General features: G+C 37.3%; 1 protein-coding gene across 3 annotated transcripts; it reads right to left on the reverse strand.

Annotated features, from left to right (window-relative positions):
* Window positions 1–1096: 1096 nt before the first annotated feature.
* LOC101892544 (uncharacterized) lies at window positions 1097–14059 on the reverse strand. Of its 3 annotated transcripts, none has more exons than XM_020034647.2 (5): window positions 13975–14059; window positions 5945–6161; window positions 2597–2867; window positions 1311–2537; window positions 1097–1245 (listed from the first exon to the last, which is right to left on the reverse strand). In XM_020034647.2, exons 2-5 carry the CDS (start codon window positions 6131–6133, stop codon window positions 1112–1114), a joined length of 1821 nt encoding a protein of 606 aa, XP_019890206.1. In that variant the 5' UTR covers window positions 6134–6161; window positions 13975–14059; the 3' UTR covers window positions 1097–1111. The 3 variants fall into 3 exon arrangements, with proteins under 3 accessions (XP_019890206.1, XP_019890205.1, XP_058976944.1); XM_020034646.2 differs by lacking the exon at window positions 13975–14059 and adding an exon at window positions 9615–9796; XM_059120961.1 differs by lacking the exon at window positions 13975–14059 and adding an exon at window positions 9536–9614.
* Window positions 14060–18959: the final 4900 nt, after the last annotated feature.

Raw genomic sequence — 18959 nt, forward strand, 5'->3', positions numbered from 1 at the left:
AGACACAATAGTCCAACGGAGTGGTATCCGGAGATTTTGATGGTCATTGTGCGTTGGAAATGAAGCGAGGAACCTCAATTTGTAACCATTCTTGGGTGGAGCGTGCGTGCGCGTGGAATGTCCAAGGTTTGCGTGCCAAAGGCTTTAATACACCCTCCAGAAAATTTTCGCGATAATATTCAGAATTTATTCTGATGCCACGGTCGATTAATACGAGCGGAGAGCGACCATCTGCTGTTATGGCGGCCCACACCATCACCATAGCCGACGCTTGAGTTCTGGTGGCCAACCGAAGGTGCACATTTTTCAGCTGACCTCTTTGGCAAGTAAACACGAACAACGAATGTTTTCTCATCGGAGGAGATCAAATTCGGCAGTTCACCACTTCCGTCCAAAGGAACTCTTTAGCTCTATTTTTCTTTCTGTTGCGGTGTAAGTTCTTGTACTTTTTGGAATTTCAATGGCTTTACCCCGAGCTCATTTTTCAATATTTGCCGAATGGAATTTTGCGATGTGTTCAGCTCACGAGCAATTTTTCGGCCATTGCGACGCGGGCTTCGATCAGGTCGCTTCTTTACTTTTCGAACCATTTCTTGATGTCGATTTACGCTACCAGTATCACGTTAACGAGCGATGGTACAAGACACAAAAGATTTATTCACATTTAAATGCTGGAGTGCTCTAACGATAGCCACTTGTGGTTTTCCAGCCAAATATAAAGAAATCACACTATCACGATTGAATTCCATCACGAATAACTTCTTTTCTGGAAAATTCTCAGCAAAATGCTTTTGTACGCTTGTAAACAATATCATGAGCTGCCACTGGAATAATTTTAACAGCTGTCGGGCGAGTGGCTTAGAAATGACAGCAGTCTGAAATTGGTTGCAGTTTTTTTTATCTCCTCCTTGTGTATCCTTTTTGGGGTCTCCAAGGAATATTGCTAGTTGTTGCAAATGGAATTGCAAATTTAGTGTACCCTCCATTGTATGGCGGAGGGTAAAAAACAGAAGAAAATGTGCGTTCTCGGGTAAAATGAAATTTCTAATAATTCTCCATTTCGGAGGGGACCGGGTCCCTTGGTTAAAAAAAACTCTGATTTTTTTATTTATTATCTATTTATTTTCATATTCGATCTTCTACTCCTAATCAAATACTCCAGTAACCAAAATAATAGCATCAAACAGGTCAGGGCATTCATGCAATGAATAGTCACTGCATAGCCAAATTTATCGGTAATGGATCCTGAAAAAGAGAAAAATACCAAATAAATATTTAAAAGAAATTCCAAACAATCCGATCAAACTTACCCAACAAGGGACCCAATGTAAATGAGGTAATCGATGTGATAATCAACTGCAATCCCGATGCGGCTGGCAAACGATTCAATGGCACATAACTGGGAACGATGAGCGGTGCAAAGAGCATTCGAAATCCTTTGCCAAAACCAATTACCACGAATAGCATCAAGACGACTTCAAACGAATTGGTGAGCGTAACCAATAAACGGCCAATCATGACAATTAAAATGCCGATGGCGAAGAGAACACTGTTCGATAGTTTCACCTTTTCCAAGGCGAAAGGTCCAAAGAATCGCACAATTATATCCATGCCACTCAGCAGTGACATGGCCAGTGATATTTGCCGGTCATTGTAGCCGAAACTATTTAAAATGAACGGCGTGAGAACGGAAAAATTTATTTCGCCAAACATCATTATGGCCATGCCGACTGCCAAATTGACAAAGGTGAAGTCTCGCAGGAGATCCAAATCGAAAAATAGCACAATCTTCTGGCATAAGGAAAGACGTTCTCTTTCAGCATCTTCTTTTTCATTTTCCTGATCCTTCGACTTTGGATGTGGTTGCTTTGCCTCCTGTACCTTTTGGGTATTCTGCAAGTTTTTCTCCAGCAACAATTTCTCCTCGGCACAGGTACAGCTGGTAAGGAATTCCCTATCAGCTTTGGAATAAATACTTGCCTTACTGGCAATTTTGGGAAAGCATTTCTCTCGATTTTCTTCCACGCCATAGCCTCCTCCACTTTCACTTATTTGTCGAGTGCGATAGTAGCGCGCCTCTTTATTTAAAGACAATTTGGAGCCAAACCAACCATCATTGGAACGGGCTATGAGAGGGGTGCCACATGGCTCGGTTATCTCATATTCTCCCATATCCAATTCCATGTCTTTTTCTCTCTCCTTGTTTTGGCAATATTTACATTTGAAGTTGATATTCTCTTTGCCGGAGGTGTTGGTATCTTCTATCGTCTCTTCTTCAGCAGTCTTTGTGGTTGAATGCCATAAAACCGGCTGCAGCGTTAGCGAACACATAAATGCATTAAGCATCAAGGCTGCAAATATCAGAATCGAACCCTGAGCCCCATAATGCGACAGCAATAGGATGGCAATTTGAGGAAAGACAACGGACCCCAAACCCGTGATGGTCAGGGCAAATCCCGTGGCTCTTCTTCGTCGATTTTTGAAATATGTATTGACAGCCAATGAGTTGGCAGATTTACTTAAACCCAGACCAAAGCCTACGAGAGAACACATAAATGTTTTTAATATTTCAGATAAATGATTCTAATCCACTCACCATAAATCGCCGAGAAACACACAAAATACTCGAGGAAATTCTCACAGAATGCCGAGAAAAAGATCCCGGTGAATGCCATTAAAGTTCCCAGCATGGCCACCTGTCGAAAGGAAAATCTCCGGAACATGGCTCCATTTATGAGACCCACTAGCGAAGATATGGCAAATTCTGAATTAATTATTGTCGTGATTTCTTTGACATCAAAACCGAAGTTCTCCAATCGTTGGCGATAAATAAGGCCATACTGCTGATGTGGCGGGAATAGCGATAACTGGTAAAAAATAATTGAATTAAATTAATAAATAATCTTTTATATAAAAATGAGGTGCATTGTGTTTGTCATTGATGTTCTCTGGAATGCGTGAACCGATTTTGTTTTCGCCAACTGGATATGGAGGGTGACATCAATATTAGGGTTTATATGCATAATTGATGGATTGGTCGGTTGTTTAATGAGTTACAGCTGTTTTAGTAAATAAACTTTGCGACATGTATTTAGAAAATATATCAGTGATTGACTAACTGATTGATCAACTCAAAAAGACAAAGCCAGAATCTTGAAATTGTTCATGTGGGTCAATGTTGGTGTGGAGGTACAAAAATTGGGAAAACCATGAATCTGAAATTTGAAATGATGGCCTCTGATGCGGTGGAGAATAGATGTATTAAAGCTTTATTGGAAACTGTAAGTGTACTAAAAGTGCCACATTTGGTACCATATGGTACTATGTAAACGTTTGGAGCTAAAATACCGACCTTTCGTATCTGAATTTAGTTTTGAAAATAGGGTTGATATGAGGAGGTGATCTTGGAAATGAGTTCTTAAGAATACCAATCGGTATTGGGTACGAAACGTACCAAATGGTGCTAAATTTTGGATAAAGAGTAGGAAAAGAGGAAGATTTGTGAATTTTAGATTTATGTGCGTCGTGCTGTAACGTGTACGAAAAGTACTAACTGGTACTAAAGTCCATATAGAGTGTGCATGCAGAGCTGGAATTAGGTGTTTTGGCGTACAGGTCTCTATGGTTGTGTAGAATTTAGACTATACCTCGGCATTTGGAACGAATTTGGCAATTTTCCATGAAATAAAATCCCCATTATATGGGGGCTATACCAAAACGTTAACCTACATGTCTCATTTTCAATACCAAAAGTCCTGCAGACATAATATATTTGAATAAAATTTTATCTACCTAATTCATTTCGTTCGGAAGCTAGAGTGATTTCCACAGACGGACGGACATCGCTAAATCGACATAGAATTTTATGCTGATCAAGAAAATATATTTATTTCTTGGGTCTAAAATGAACAGATCGCGGTGTTACAAACGGAATGACAAACTTAATATACCCTCCACACTATGGGTGGAGGGTATAATAAGGGGGAAGTATGGATTTTGATATAAGAGCCCAGTGTAGAAGAGCTAAGGATTTAGGCAATGTTTTGGATATCTACACCTAAAAGAGTCTAGTGGTATAGCTGGAATTCCGAAATTCGGTAAGATAATCACTGTGTATGCTAATAAAAATATTGAGACCTGCGAAATGCAAAGAAAATCGAACATTTATTTTCAATTTTATGCGAATTATGGGAAATGAAAATTTTATCTTTTTGTGGGGGAGGAGGGATGTAGTGAGGAAAATATTAAGATTTACCAGGTTTGAATGGAATCGCTGACTTGTTTCGCAAGTTATGAAAGATTTAGGTATTAAAAATTGTGTTGGTTTAAAAAGGAGGTACCACATGTGGTAGGCCGTTATCTATCATCTTCACATCATATCTTGTGTTAGTAGAAATTTTAAGAAGGTCGAATGCTTACTTCTCATTTTGTAAGACATATAATTATTCAAAATTTTGACCAATTGTGGGGGAGGTACCAGAAGGTGTGGTCCGATACATTCCATCTTGACACCAGATCTTGTGTTCATGGAAATATTGAATTTTGCCAAGTTTGAATGGAATCAGATGTTAATTTCGCGTTTTATGAGCACCGTTGATATTCAAAAGGATGACTCTTTGTTGGGGAGGTACCAGAAGGTGTGAACCTATACATTCCATATTCACACCAGACCTTGGGAGCCTATACATCCCATCTTCACAGTAGATCTTGTGTTAGAACAAATAATGGGGAGTGTGAAATATGAAGAGAATCGGGTGCTTATTTCGGATTTTTATTATCGTTTTGATTATTCCAAATTTTGACCCTTTGGAGGTAACGGAAGGAATTTTCTGATCTCTACCATCCTTATAACTGATCTTGTGTTGATAGAAATATTGAGATGTGCCAAGTGTGAATGGAATCGGATGTTAATTTCGCGTTTTATGAGCTTAATGTATATTCAAAATTTTGACTCTTTACGAGGAGGTACCATATGGAGTGAACCGACCCTATTCACAGCAGATCTTGTGTCAGTAAAAATAATGGAATGTGTGAAATATGAAGAGAACCGAGCGCTTATTTCGGATTTTATGATCGTTTTGGTTATTCAAAACTTTGACCCTTTGTTGGGGAAGGTACCAGAAGGAGTGGTAACAGATCTTATGTTAATGGAGATATTGAGATATGTCAAGTGTGAATGGAATCGGATGTAAATTTCGCCTTTTATGAGCTACATGGTAATCAAAATTTTGATCCTTTTGTGGGCAAGGTACCAGAAGCAGTGGACCAATATATACCATCTTCACACCAGACCTTGGGTTAATAAAACTATTGTGATGTGTGTAATTTGGAGACAATTGGACTCTTATATCACATTTTATAAGAGTTATAATTATTCAAAATGTTTACCCTTTGCTGTGGCGGTAATTGATGGAGTGGACCGATATTGTCCATTTTTCCACCTGTCGTAGCACTGATACAAATATTAGGATTTGAAAAGTTCGAGCAAAATTCGATAATAATTTTTCTTTTTTGCAGCAAAATATATTCTTTTGGAAATGTCGACCTTTTGTGGGGGAGGTGGTAGAAGGAGTGGATCGATATTGCCCATCTCCGAACTTGATCTAAGTTTGATAATAATATTACGATGTACCAATACGGATACTCAATTCGAAAGTTATCGTGTGCACCAGCCAGACAGACAGACGAACGAACATCGTTAGATCGACTCCAAATGTCCTGAAACGGATTTGGTCCAAAGAGACCTAGGGTCTAAAACCGTTATTTCGATGAGGCACATTTTGGCCGTATAAAATCATATATACCCTCTGTAGCCATGTGGCTGAGGGTATAAAATGTGATATTAAGATTCTGGTGTCAAGCTGAAATATAGGTATTTACTTCTTTTGGTATGATGAGGTTATATATTTTTTCATAATTTTTATATTAACATATTAATACTTACATTACTTAAACCAGTAGCGATGCAAACCACCCAGCCCCAACCGCCATCGGGCGCCACAAAATTTGGTCCTAAATCACTTTTATCTCGATGTTTTGATTTATTCGGTTTTGTTGTCTGTTTGTAGATAACTGATGTGTTGTTGTTGTTGTTATTGTTGGTTACATTCAATTTAGATTTATCTTCGGCCATTTTTATTGGGCATTGGCATTGGGTTATTCTGTAAAACAGCGAACAATAGCACTTTCATTAAATTGAACACTTGAATGTAACGTGAAGAGCTTCGTAGATAATTGTTATGCCATAGAAGGCAATAATTTTTTTTATATTTCCAAATTTTTTACACTATATGGATGGGAGCGGTTAATATTATATTTATTGTCTAAATGAATCTCAAAAGATAAAGATTTGTGGCTTGTTTCCAGCCGCCTGCCATAAAGATATTATCTTTTGGATTTATTGTTTTTTATGTTTAGCTGATAACACGAGAACGGGAAAAAGTTTCCCGTCCCTGAAAAGTCAACATACTTGAGAATTAAAATTTGGTTTTTATTAATACTATACAGGGTGAGATAAAAAACTGCAACAAAGTCAAACGTCATAATTTTTACATTTTTGATACTCTCCACCATTCTATGGAGGGTATATTAACTTTGTCATTCCATTTGTAACTCCTCGAAATATTCATAATAGACCCTACAAAGTATATATATTCTGGATCAGCATAAAATACTAAGACGATCTAGCGATGTCCGTCTGTCTGCTTGTCCATCTGTCTATCTGTTGTAATCACGCTATCTTTCGAACGAATTGAGATAGAAGGCTAAAATTTTGCATACATGCATAGTTTTCCAGTAGGCAGGCTAAGTTCCTAAATGTCGGTCCACGTTTTCGTATAGCCCCCATATAACTGCACCTCCCGATTTCCGGTATTTTGACGATTTTAGCGATATTATTCACCGGAATTGTTTCAAATTTGGTATTTGAAGTTTGAAATGGATACTACCGCCTAAGACAGAAAATTATCTGTGCAGGTCTATGTATTCGTTTAGCCCCCATATAATGGTACCTCCCGACATCAGGTATTTTGGTGATTTTAGCGACATTATTAACTGGAATTGATTTAAGTTTGGTATTTGAAGTTCGTAGTAGATACTACAGTCTATGACAGCAAATTGCCTGCGCAGGTTCACGTCTTCGTAAAGCCCCAATATAACGGTACCTCCCAATATTCGGTATTTTGATGATCTTAGCTTCATTATTCACCGGAAATGTTTCAAATTACGTATTTAGAGTTCGTGATGGGAACTACAGTCTGTGACAGAAAATTGTCTATGCAGGTCCAGTTCTTCGTATAGGCCCCATATATCAGTACTTCCCTATATTCGGTTTGTTGACGAGTTTAGGTTCAATACCCACCGAAATTGTTGGGATGTCGTATTTGAAGTTCGAATTGGATGCTACAGCCTGTGACAGAAAATTGTCTATGCAGGTCCAAGTCTTCTCACAGCTCCGATATAACGGTACCTCCCGATACTCGGTAGTTTGACGATATTAGCAACATTATGCACCGGAATCGTTTCAAATTTCGTACTGGAAGTTCCTAATGAGTACTACAGCCTATGCCAAAAATTTTTGTATGCAGGTCCAATTCTTCGTATAGCCTCCATATAACCATACCTCGCGATATTTGGTATTTTGATGGTTTCAACAACATTATTCACCGGAATTGTTTCAAATTTCCTATTGGAAGATCCCAATGGGTACTACAACCTAAGACAGAAAATTGTCTATGCTGGTCCACGTCTTCGGTACCTCCCGAAACTCCGTATTGTCATGATTTTTGAGACATTATTCACCGTAATTGTAATAAATTTCGTATTTGAACTACAGCCTATGACAAAAAATTCGTATATAGGTCCACGTCTTCGTATAGTCCCCATGTAACGGTTTTCATTTAAGTCGTAGTTTTTGGATTTTTTTTTTGAGAATTTTCAACTTCCTTCGAAATGGTGGAGTGTATCAAAAGTTCGGCCCGGTCGAATGAAACCGTCTTTGGTATTTTGGCCCTTTCCCGGCGAAGCGCTTACTTGAGGTGATCGACACTTTGGTATTTTTTAGTGCCAACCTTGCTTTCCATAATACTCCAGACACAATAGTCCAGCGGATTGGTATACTGATATTTTGGTGGCCATTGGGCGCTGGAAATCAAGCAAGGGACCTCATTTTGTAACAATTCTTGGGTGGCGCGCGTGCTGAGTGCGAGTCCTGTTGGTCGCAGACCTTGGACATTCGGCGACCAAAATATTTGTGTGCCCAAGGCTTTAATACACCCTCCAGAATATTTTCGCAATAATATCCGGCATTTATTCTGATCTCACGGTCGATTAAAACGAGCGGAGAGCGATCATCGGCTGTTATGACGGCCTACACCATCTACACGATAGTGCACATTTGTCAGCTGACCTCTTTGGCATGTAAACACGATCATTTTGTTTGTTTACTAACTGCCGGACAACGAATGTTTTCTCATCGGACAAATCCAAATTCAGCAGTTCACCACTTTTTGTCAAACGAAGTAATTCTTTAGCTCTTTTGAGTCTATTTTTTTTCTGTTGCGGTGTAAGTTCTTGCACTTTTTGGAAATTCAATGGCTTTACCCCGAGCTCATTTTTCAATATTTGTCGAACGGAGTATTGCGATATGTTCAGGTCGAGCTATTTTTCGGCCACCGCGACGCGGGTTTCGACGAAGTCGCTTCTTTACTTTTCGAACCATTTCTTGTGATGTTGCTGTTTTCCGTTTTCTTCCGTCCACTTCCTTGACGTCAGGCTACGCTACCAGTATCACGATACGAGACACAAAAGATTTATTCACATTTAAATGCTGGAGTGCTCTAACGATAGCCACTTGTGGTTTTCCAGCCAAATATAAAGGAATCACACTATCACTCTTGAATTCCATCACGAATAATTTTTTTCCTGGAAAATTCTCACCAAAATGCTCTTGTACGCTTTAAAACAATATAATGAGCTGTCACTGGAATAATTTTAACAGCTGTCGGAGGAGGGGCTTACAAATGACAGCAGTCTGAATTTGGTTGTAGTTTTTTATCTCACCCTGTATTTATTAAGACCCGCTAAGGTGTTATAGCGCCAAATTCAAATCAAAAAGGATTTATCATTTTTTAATAGATCTTCAAATTTGCAACAAATTTGTTATCTCCCGATCACTAAAACTGAATTGCTGTCTGGGAACCATATTTCGATTTATCATTAACTCTTCAGCCGCACAACACAATCCCACCTTCACAAGGTGGCGGCGGTTGACGACGGAAAGGGGGTAAATAATGATTTCACAATTGCTCGGATATTATCTACCGCCACAGATATGGTGAAATATGCGGAACGTTAAATTGTCTCCTGAGTTAATTTTTTTCCGAACAGTATTTAAATTTAATTACACAATTTATGCAACCACCACCACCCCCGCCGAAAAAAAGTCCCCACCACAAAAATAGCAACAAATTTATTTATAACAGAAAATCGTATAATAATTAAACAATGGAAATACATTAACTTATTATCAACCCACTCTTGAAATTGTGACGTCAAATATTTGTAAAAACAATTAATAGTTTTTTATTCTGTTTTTTTTTTGTTATTATTATTACCGATTAAGATATATTATTTATTATTGTTGTTGTTGTTATATTTTTGTAACGCGTTTTTCGTTTTGAATTTATATTTTTTTTTGTGATTCTCAATTTGGCACAATTTCTCCGCAATTATTTGCGCCCTGTTCTGAGCGTTGACACGAACTGAAGTGATTTTTGTCGGGGGATGCCGGTTTGTTTTGTTGTATCTCATCAACGCGATAGCTATTTAATCAATATGAGCTGTGCCATATCGTTCTCAATCATTTCCATTTTGTCAAGAAGAGAGCAGCTACTTGTTGATGGCAGCGAGGGTGAAAATTATAGCAGTCAATGGTAAATATTATAGACGAAAGTATTCGAGGCGAAAAGTCAACTTTTTGAAGGCAATCATTTGAGATAAATAAATTACCGACGACCACCATGAAATATGAGTATGAATATGGTAACAACGTAAGCCTACTTGTCGAGCTCTCCACGATGCCAAATTTTATGCAAATTCGCAAGTCCCTTACTCGATGGATTTAGGGCTATTATTTCGATTTATTCCCGTTCTTTGGACCTTCTCAGCATAAATTCTTGAAAAATAGCTAATTTTCAAACTGTCAGCAAGGGCCAATAATAACACTGTGCTACAAAATTATTTTCAATAATAACGAAAAATCCATAGAAGTCACGTTTATCGGAGTTTTGAAAGTTTTTTTTTTTTTATCAAAAAACAGCCTAAACAGCCCGTCTTCCAAATTTTTATTTTTATACCCTCAGCCATATGGCTAGAGAGGGTATATATCATTTGATACGACCAAAACGTGCCTCATAGAAATAACGGCTTTAAATCCTAGGTCTCTTTGGATCAAATCCATTTCAGGACATTTGGAGTCGATCTAGCGATGTCCGTCCGTCCGTCCGTCTGGCTGGTGCGCACGATAGCTCACCGATTTGATCCAAACTTGGTATATCGTAATATTGTTGTCAAACTTAGATCGAGTTCGGAGATGGGTAATATCGGTTCACTCCTTCTGGTACCTCCTCCACAAAATGACAAAATTTTCGAAGAAAATAATTTACTGCACAGAAAGAGAAAGAATTATCCGATTTTGCTCTTACTTTGCGAAGTCTACTACTAGGTCAGGCGCAAAAATGGATAATATCGGTCTACTCCATGAAGAGCCTCCCCCACAAAGGGTGAACCTTTTCAATAATTACAACTCTTATAAAATGTGATGTAAGCGTCCGATTATCTTCAAATTTCACACATCACAATGTTTTTATTAACCCAAGGTCTGGTTTGAGGATGGGATATATCGGTCCACTCCTTCTGGTACCTTCTCCACAAAATGGTCGAAATTTGGAATATCCATGAAGCTCATAAAATGCGAAATTGATAATGTGCCTTGGCACATCTCAATGTTTCCATCAACACAAGATCTGTTATAAAGATGCTAGAGATCGGACCATTTCTTCTGGTACCTCCCCCACAAATGGTCAACATTTTCAATAACAAGAACAAGCATAAAATCCGAAATAAGCATCCGGTTCTCTTCAAATTACGCACATCCTATTATTTCTACAAAAACAAGATTTGCTGTAAGGATGGAATATATCGGTGCACTGATTCTGGTACCTCCCCCACAAAGGGCCAAATTTTCAATAACAAGAACAAGCATAAAATCCGAAATTAACATCCGATTCCATTCAAAGTTGGTAGATCTCAATATTTTCATCAACAAAAGATCTGTAAAAAATAGGGTAGCTCTCGGACCATTCCTGCAGATAATTCCCCCACAACGGGTTAAAATTTGGAATAATTATTTCTCTCATAAAATTTTAAATAAGCATATGACTCTCTTTAAATTCCACACATCCCAATATTTCTATTAACACAAGATATGGCGTGAAGATGAGATATATCGATCTACTCCTTCTAGTACCTCCCCCCTCCCCCCAGAGGGATCAAATTTGTAATAACAAAAGTCCTAATAATGGGAAATAAGTTTTTCAAACCTCACACATCGCAATTATTCCACTAACACAAGATCTGGTGTAAATATGGAATATATCGGATTACACCTTCTGGTACCTCCCCCACAAAGGGTTAACATTTTGAATATCCATGAAGATCATAAAACGCGAAATTAACATTCGATTCCATTAAGAATTGGTACATCTCAATAATTCCTTCAACACAAGATATGTTATAAAGACGGTAGAGATCGCACAATTTCTTCTGGTACCCCCCTCACATATAGTTCAAGATTATGAAAAACAAAACTCTCAATGAAAGGAAATAAGCATCCAACTCTCTTCAAATTTCACATCCAAACACAAGACCTGCTGTGAAGTTGATATATATCTGCGAACCTCTATTGGTACCCCACCCACAAGGGGTCAACATTTAATTTATTTATTGTAAAATAGTTAGGCTTATAAAAAAAAAATTTATTAGCGGTGAAAGATTGTAGTATTTACCAGGTGGTAATAGAGGGAATGCATTTTTTTCGGAAAGAGCCACCAATCCTCTTCAGTTCCCTTGGTTTTTGTCTGAAGATGTTCTGAGTTATTTTACCGCAAATTATGGTGACCATTTTAATTGCTCTATCTTGGCTTAGAAAGTTTTGTACGAAAATATTTCTGGTATCTTCCCAAAGAGGACCAACATTTTGAAAAAGTAATGGATTTTATTCAAAACAATTGTATTGCGATTTATGCGAGGTGAGATAAAAAAAAAACTGCAACAAAGTCAAACGCCATAATTTTTACATTTTTTTTTAAATTTAATTGAATGAAAGCAAAAAATGTCGGAAATAGCTTGAAATTTTAGAATAAAGGTACATTTGTTCGAATTTGTCACCTTTAGTACGAATTATGGCTTTCAAACGGCCAATGAAACCATCACACGCTGCTCGAATGTTGCTCTGCGGTATTTTGGCCCATTCTCGGCGAAGCGCTTGCTTGGGGTGATCGACACTTTGGTATTTTTTAGTGCCAACCTTGCTTTCCAAAATACTCCAGACACAATAGTTCAACGGATTGGTATCCGATTTTTGAGATTTTGGTGGCCATTGTGCGCCAGAAATGAAGCGAGGAACCTCATTTTGAAACTATTCTTAGGTGGCGCGTGCTGAGTGCCAAGGTCTGCGGCCAAAATGTTTGCGTGCCCAAGGCTTTAATACACCCTCCAGAAAATTTCCCGATAATATTCGGCATTTATTCTGATGTCACGTTTGATTAATACGAGCGGGGAGCGGCTGGCGCTTGTGTCATGGTGGCTAACCGAAGGTGCACATTGCCAGCTGACCTCTTTGGCAAGTAAACACGATCATTTTGTTTGTTTACAAACTGTTGGACAACGAATGTTTTCTCATCGGAGAAAACCAAATTCGGCAGTTCACCACTTTCGCCCAAGCGAAGCAACTCTTTTGAGTCTATTTTCTTTCGGCTGCTGTGTAAGTTCTTGCACTTTTTGGAATTTCAATGGCTATACCCCGAGCTCTTTTTTCAATATTTGCCGTATGAAATATTGTGATATGTTCAGCTCACGAGCCATTTTTCGACCACTGCGACGCGTTTTTCGATCAAGTCGCTTCTTTACGTTTCGAACCTTGCTGATGTTGCTGTTTTCTTCCAATGGGCTACGGTACCAGTATTACGGTAACGAGCGATGGTACGAGACACAAAGGATTTATTCACATTTAAATGCTGGACTGCTCTAACGATAGCCACTTGTGGTTTTTCAGCCAGATATAAAGAAATCACACAATCACGCTTGAATTCCATGGCGAATAACTTTTTTCCGAGAAAATTCTCACCAAAATGCGTTTTGTTCGCTTGTAAATAATATAATGAGCTGTCACTGGAATAAATGTAACAGCTGTCGGAGGAGGGGCTTAAAAATGACAGCAGTCTGAATTTGGTTGCAGTTTTTTCATCTCACCCGGTATTCCGATATATAATTTCGACAGAACTGACAGATTCATTTGTACTTATTGAGTATTTTTATTTATTGTATTATGGTGGATTCCTGCAGAATCTGACCTTAGTTGTAAGTTTTTATAGGTTGGTCTTGAAATAATATTTTTTTTCTCTTTCATTATCGGAACTATTTTAGATTATTTATTATATCACGTGTAAGTAGAATGTCTAAATGCATTTTCAATTGTTTTGTTAACTATATTAAAATGTATGTATGTGACAAAAAAACTAATAGCAATAAATAAAGAACAGAAAAAAATAAAAAAAAATAATTTCCTAACTATCAACGCAGTTTTTTTTATCACCTCGAATATTTGTTATATTATTTAAAAATATTAAAAAAAAGATTAACACATATTTTATTACTATTATATTATTTATTTAATTGTTATTTTATTGTTATTACTATTGTTTTATGACAACACGTTTTTTCTATTCAGCATTCGAATCGATTACAAAATTTTCCGCACTTATTTGTGAATGGTTCTCAGAGTAGAAACAAACTGAATTGAGTTGTTGATGATGGCAGTTGGTTTGCTGTGTCGCAATCCAATTCAAAGTCAATCAATAGGCGTTAGTATAGCGTTCTCAATAGCTATTGTCAACAAGAGAGCGTTGAGGTCGGCAGTAGTGGTGAAAACAGTAGCAATCAAAATATCTAACATTATTTCAATAGCCATCTGTTAATCTACCGCCTTCATTGAGGTAGGGTTAATTGGTGAAGATAACATTTAGAAATCTTATTCATATGTATGTGTGTATGTATGTTAAATTATTAGACTATACCACGATAAGAAAACATGGAGGCTGGTCATTTATACAGTCAAGATGCGAAATATTTTTATGACAAATATAAGTAACCAAATCGGTTGGAACCTTCAAAAGTAATTATTTTTTGCTGGAATTCCCACATTCTCACTTAGAAATATCTCTTCAAAAAAGAACACGTGAGAAGTCTCTTCTTGCGTTGATAAAAAAATGATTCAAGTGTTTTTTTTTATTAAAGGTAATTCTTTGCTCTGTGAACACAGTGGAGGTGAAATGTGTTCATACATCATTTGGTTCTAGGGGTCTATTTTTTGTGTCTGTTCAAAAAATTTTCATTTTTTTAAGCCGACACTATGAGATGAGAAGACCTTCTATGAGAAAACCTTCTGGTCTTTTATGAGTAGATCTTCCGGTCTTCTAGGAGGGGACTTCTGGTCTTAAAAATAACCCGTTTGGTCTTTTAGGGGAAGACATATGGGCCTTCTATGGGACATTTGGCGATCTATAAGAAGATTTTTTGGCCTTTTATGAGGAGACTTTTTTAATTCTATAAAAAGATCTTTAGGCCTCGAATGAGAAGACTTTTTGGCTTTTAAAAGAAAACCTATTGGCCTTCTATAAGAACACTTTGTAGTCCTCTATGAGTTTTTTTTTTAACTCTGTATTAGAATACCTTTTAGAATTCCATGAGAATACTTTTTGACCTTTCATGAGAAAACCTCTTGCACTTCTGACTGATCTTCTGGGGTTTCTCTGATTTTACATGAAGACAAGGGTTTCTCCATGGTCTTCTAAAAAAAACGTTGGTTATCTCTAGGAAAATTTTGGGCCATTTGTGAAAGGATGTTTAGCCCATTGTGCAGTTTCACAAGAATTCGTCGCATATACTCAGAGAATACCTTTTGGTTTCTATAATAAGACTTCTGGTCTTATATGAAAAGACCGCTTGGTCTTATATGAAAAGACCGCTTGGTCTTCTATGATAAGACCTTCTGGTCTTCTATGATAAGACCTTCTGGTCTTCTATGAGAAGACCATCTGGACTTTCTGGTCTTTTATTAGAAGAACTTCGGGTCTTCTATGAAAAGACTTTTGGGGCTTCTATAAGTACACCTACTACTGGTCTTCCAAGAGAGACCTTCTGGTCTACTATTAGAAGTGTTCTTGGCTTCTATGGGTAGACCTTCTGGCCTTCTGAGAAGCCTTCGAATCATAATTGAAATGTCCTTCTAATCTTCTATGAGAAGATCTTCAGATTTTCTATAAAAAGACCTACAGATCTCCTTTGAGATGACCTTCGGGTTTTTTTGAGTAGACCTTCGGGACTTCTATTAGAAGAGGACATTCTAGTCATTTATGAGGGGACCTTCGTTTCTTTTATGAGAATACCCTCGGATTTTCTCTGAGAAGACCCGAAGGTCTACTGAGAACACCTACTACTGGTATTCTATAAGAGACCTTCTGGTCTACTATTAGAAGTGTTCTGGTCTTCTATAAGAAGACTTTCTGGCCTTTTGAGAAGCCTTCGAATCGTTATTGAAATTTCCTTCTAATCTTCTTTGAGAAAACCTTGAGGTCTTCTATAAAAGACTTTCGATTCTCCTTTGAGAGGAGAAGACATTCGGGTCATCTATTAAAATTCTCTTTAAAGAGGATGTTCTAGTCTTTTATGAGAAAACCTCCGTTTCTTGTATGAACAGAATTCATATATTGTATGTGAAAACCTTCCGCTCTCCGAAAAGAACACCTCCTGGTATTCAAAAAAAAAAAAAAAAAAAAAATAAATAAAAAAAAAAATAAAAATAAATAAATAAATAAAATAAAATAAAACTTCTGGTCCTCTAAAAGAAAACCGTATTGAGAATACCGTCTGTTCTTCTAGATGACCTTGTGGTCTTCTAAAAAAAAAACACCTTTTGATATTTTATGACAGGACCTTCCTCGGGTCTATGGGAAGGCCTTGGGTTTTTCTATTAGAAGACCATCGGGTTTTTTATGAGAAGACCTTCTGGTATTCTAAGAGAAGGACCTTGTGAGAAGACTTTTGGTTCTTCTAAGAGGAATATTAGAAGATCTTCTGTTGGTCATCTGAAAAAGACTTTCCAGTCTTCTAAAAGTAGACCTTATGGTCTTCAAAAAGATGACCTTTTGGTCCCCTTAAATAGAACCTTCAACTCTTATAAATATAAGTCTTTATTGCCTTCTGAAAAAAGATCTTCTAGCCTCGTTAAGGAATATTACTTGGTCTCCCCAAAGGAAGACCTTCTGGTCTTCAAAAGACTCTTTTGTCTTCTATAAGTCTTCTAAAAGGAGAAGTTGTGATCTTTCGAAAGTAGATTTCTGGTCCTATAAAATTAGACCTGTTAATATTTTACGATAGAGATTTTCTGATCTTCTAAAAGGTCTGTCACTTTAGAGAAGATCTTTTAGTCTTTAAAAATAATACCCTTTGGCCTACATAAAAATTACCTTCTAGTGGTCTATGGGAAAGGCTTTGGAACATTTGAGAGAAAACTTTTTGGCGTTCTACAATATTTTCTGGTCATTTTTTTTTATAATTCTTTAAATTTCATGAGGAAGAATATATATATCATCATATGCTTGTATTTTTATATTCGCGCCTGAGGGTATATTGTGGATTCGTACCAGATGAGTATTACCTCTTTATAACAGTTTGTTTTGTTTTTGTTTTTTGTGTTGCTTGAGCCTTATCGCTACAGACCGTATATAAAGCTGCCCTCAGACACACCAACAGTTGGTATGAAAAAGTTGGTCGGTCTCCTCGCACGTACCAACTTTTCATACAACTGTTGTACCAACTTTTCATTTACAAAGCTCTTGCGCTACTTGGAATTGATATAATTTTAGAGGAAGAAGAAGAAAGACAACTGCAGAGAAAGAAATAGCTAAAGAAAAAAATGTGACGCTTCCTATTCGCAATCACTCATTTTTATTTATGTTTTATTTTAGTTTTTTTCTTGTTTTGTTTTATGATTATGTTTTGTTTTCGTTTCTCTTCTTGCGCTCAGCGCTCAGCTTATGTATGTGCTGCTTCACCAAAGTCAAGACATAAATGAAGAAAACACTGAAGTTGGTACAACTTGCCCTCGCACGCAACAACAGTTGGCCCAACTTACGAAATGATCAAAAATTTTTGATATTTCCAACCAACTTCAACCAACTTTCGAAAAAGTTGTACAACTAGCCCTCAGACGCACCAATAGTTGTACCAACTTGTCACAAGTTGGGCCAACTGTTGGTGTGTCTGAGGGCAGCTTAACAATATCTGCTGTAAAACATGCGCCTTATGGAAACATTTTAACACCCTGTCTTTGCTGGTCTGTTTGACTAGTTGGTGTGCACGGCAACTCTCGAATGGAGTAACGGTTTTGTAAAAAAATGGTAATTCGTTTTTTTATCCTTAGATCGAGTGCGAAGAAGGACAATATAGGTCCACTTTTTCTGGTACAAATGTAAATCAAGCGATGGTTGAATCCTACTTGACTGAAAAGTCGCACCGTGTAATTAACTTCAATCGGCGTAATTTTTCCGGCACCTCCCCATCAAACGGTCAAAATTCACCAAAATTAAAAAGTAATCCAAACCTTCAATAATAACATTTCTTCCAGCAAAATCAAGTCTCATGTGAATTTGGTATATTTAGAAATTGCATATTATCTTAAACTTCGCGCATACCAATATTTCTACCCTTAGGAGGTCAGGTATAAAGATGGGATATATGGGACCACCGATTCTGATACCTCCCCCACAAACTATCACAATTTTAAATAATCGTAACTCTTATAAAATTTGAAAGGAATGTTGAAATGTCTTAATATTTCGCATGCACCAATAGATCGGAGCACTCCTTTGGTTCCTCCCCCACAAACGGTTAAAATAATTGTAACTCTTGTAAAATTTGAAAGAAATCCGATTGTCTTAAAAATTTCGCATATACCAATAATTCTAACAACATAAAGTCTGGTGTGAAGATGGGCTTGATTCTTTAATGGAATTGGTTGATTGACTCCTTCTGGTATCTCCCCCACAACAGGCCAAATTCCTCAAAAAATTCAAATTGACATCCGATTTTTCAAACTTGTCCCATCCCAATTCTTCTGATACCTCCACCAAGTGGGGTAAAAAGTTTGAATTATTCCAAACTTTGTGTATCACAACATTTCTATCGATCATGGATCCAATGTAAATATGGGATTTGTCGGTCCATTCTTGTTGGTACCTTCCTATAAAAGTTCAAAACAAAGTGTAGGAAGTATATTCAACATTTAGAAAAATCATCCCGCAAGTCAAAATATATTTTTTATTACCGGATACAGTCTGAGGGTAAACATCTTTCGGCAAAACCGATTGACACTTTTTGAGTTGTTGTATTAGAATTAAGTCAGGATAATATTGGCCACACCTTTCGATTTTCTCCAAAATCGGTCGAAATTTTAAAAAAAAAATCATAGTCTTCATTTTTTTGTACCAAACCTGGCGAGCTGTGCAAAATTTACCACTCTGCGAACCTTATGTCTCTTTTGGGTACCACACCCCTACAAACTGTTTTACAGGAGAAGTTATCCGTGTTGGTTCAATGCTAAGGCATGGCTGACTGCAAAC

Source organism: Musca domestica, unplaced genomic scaffold (genome assembly GCF_030504385.1).
Source record: "Musca domestica strain aabys unplaced genomic scaffold, Musca_domestica.polishedcontigs.V.1.1 18, whole genome shotgun sequence".
Lineage (NCBI taxonomy): Eukaryota > Metazoa > Arthropoda > Insecta > Diptera > Muscidae > Musca > Musca domestica.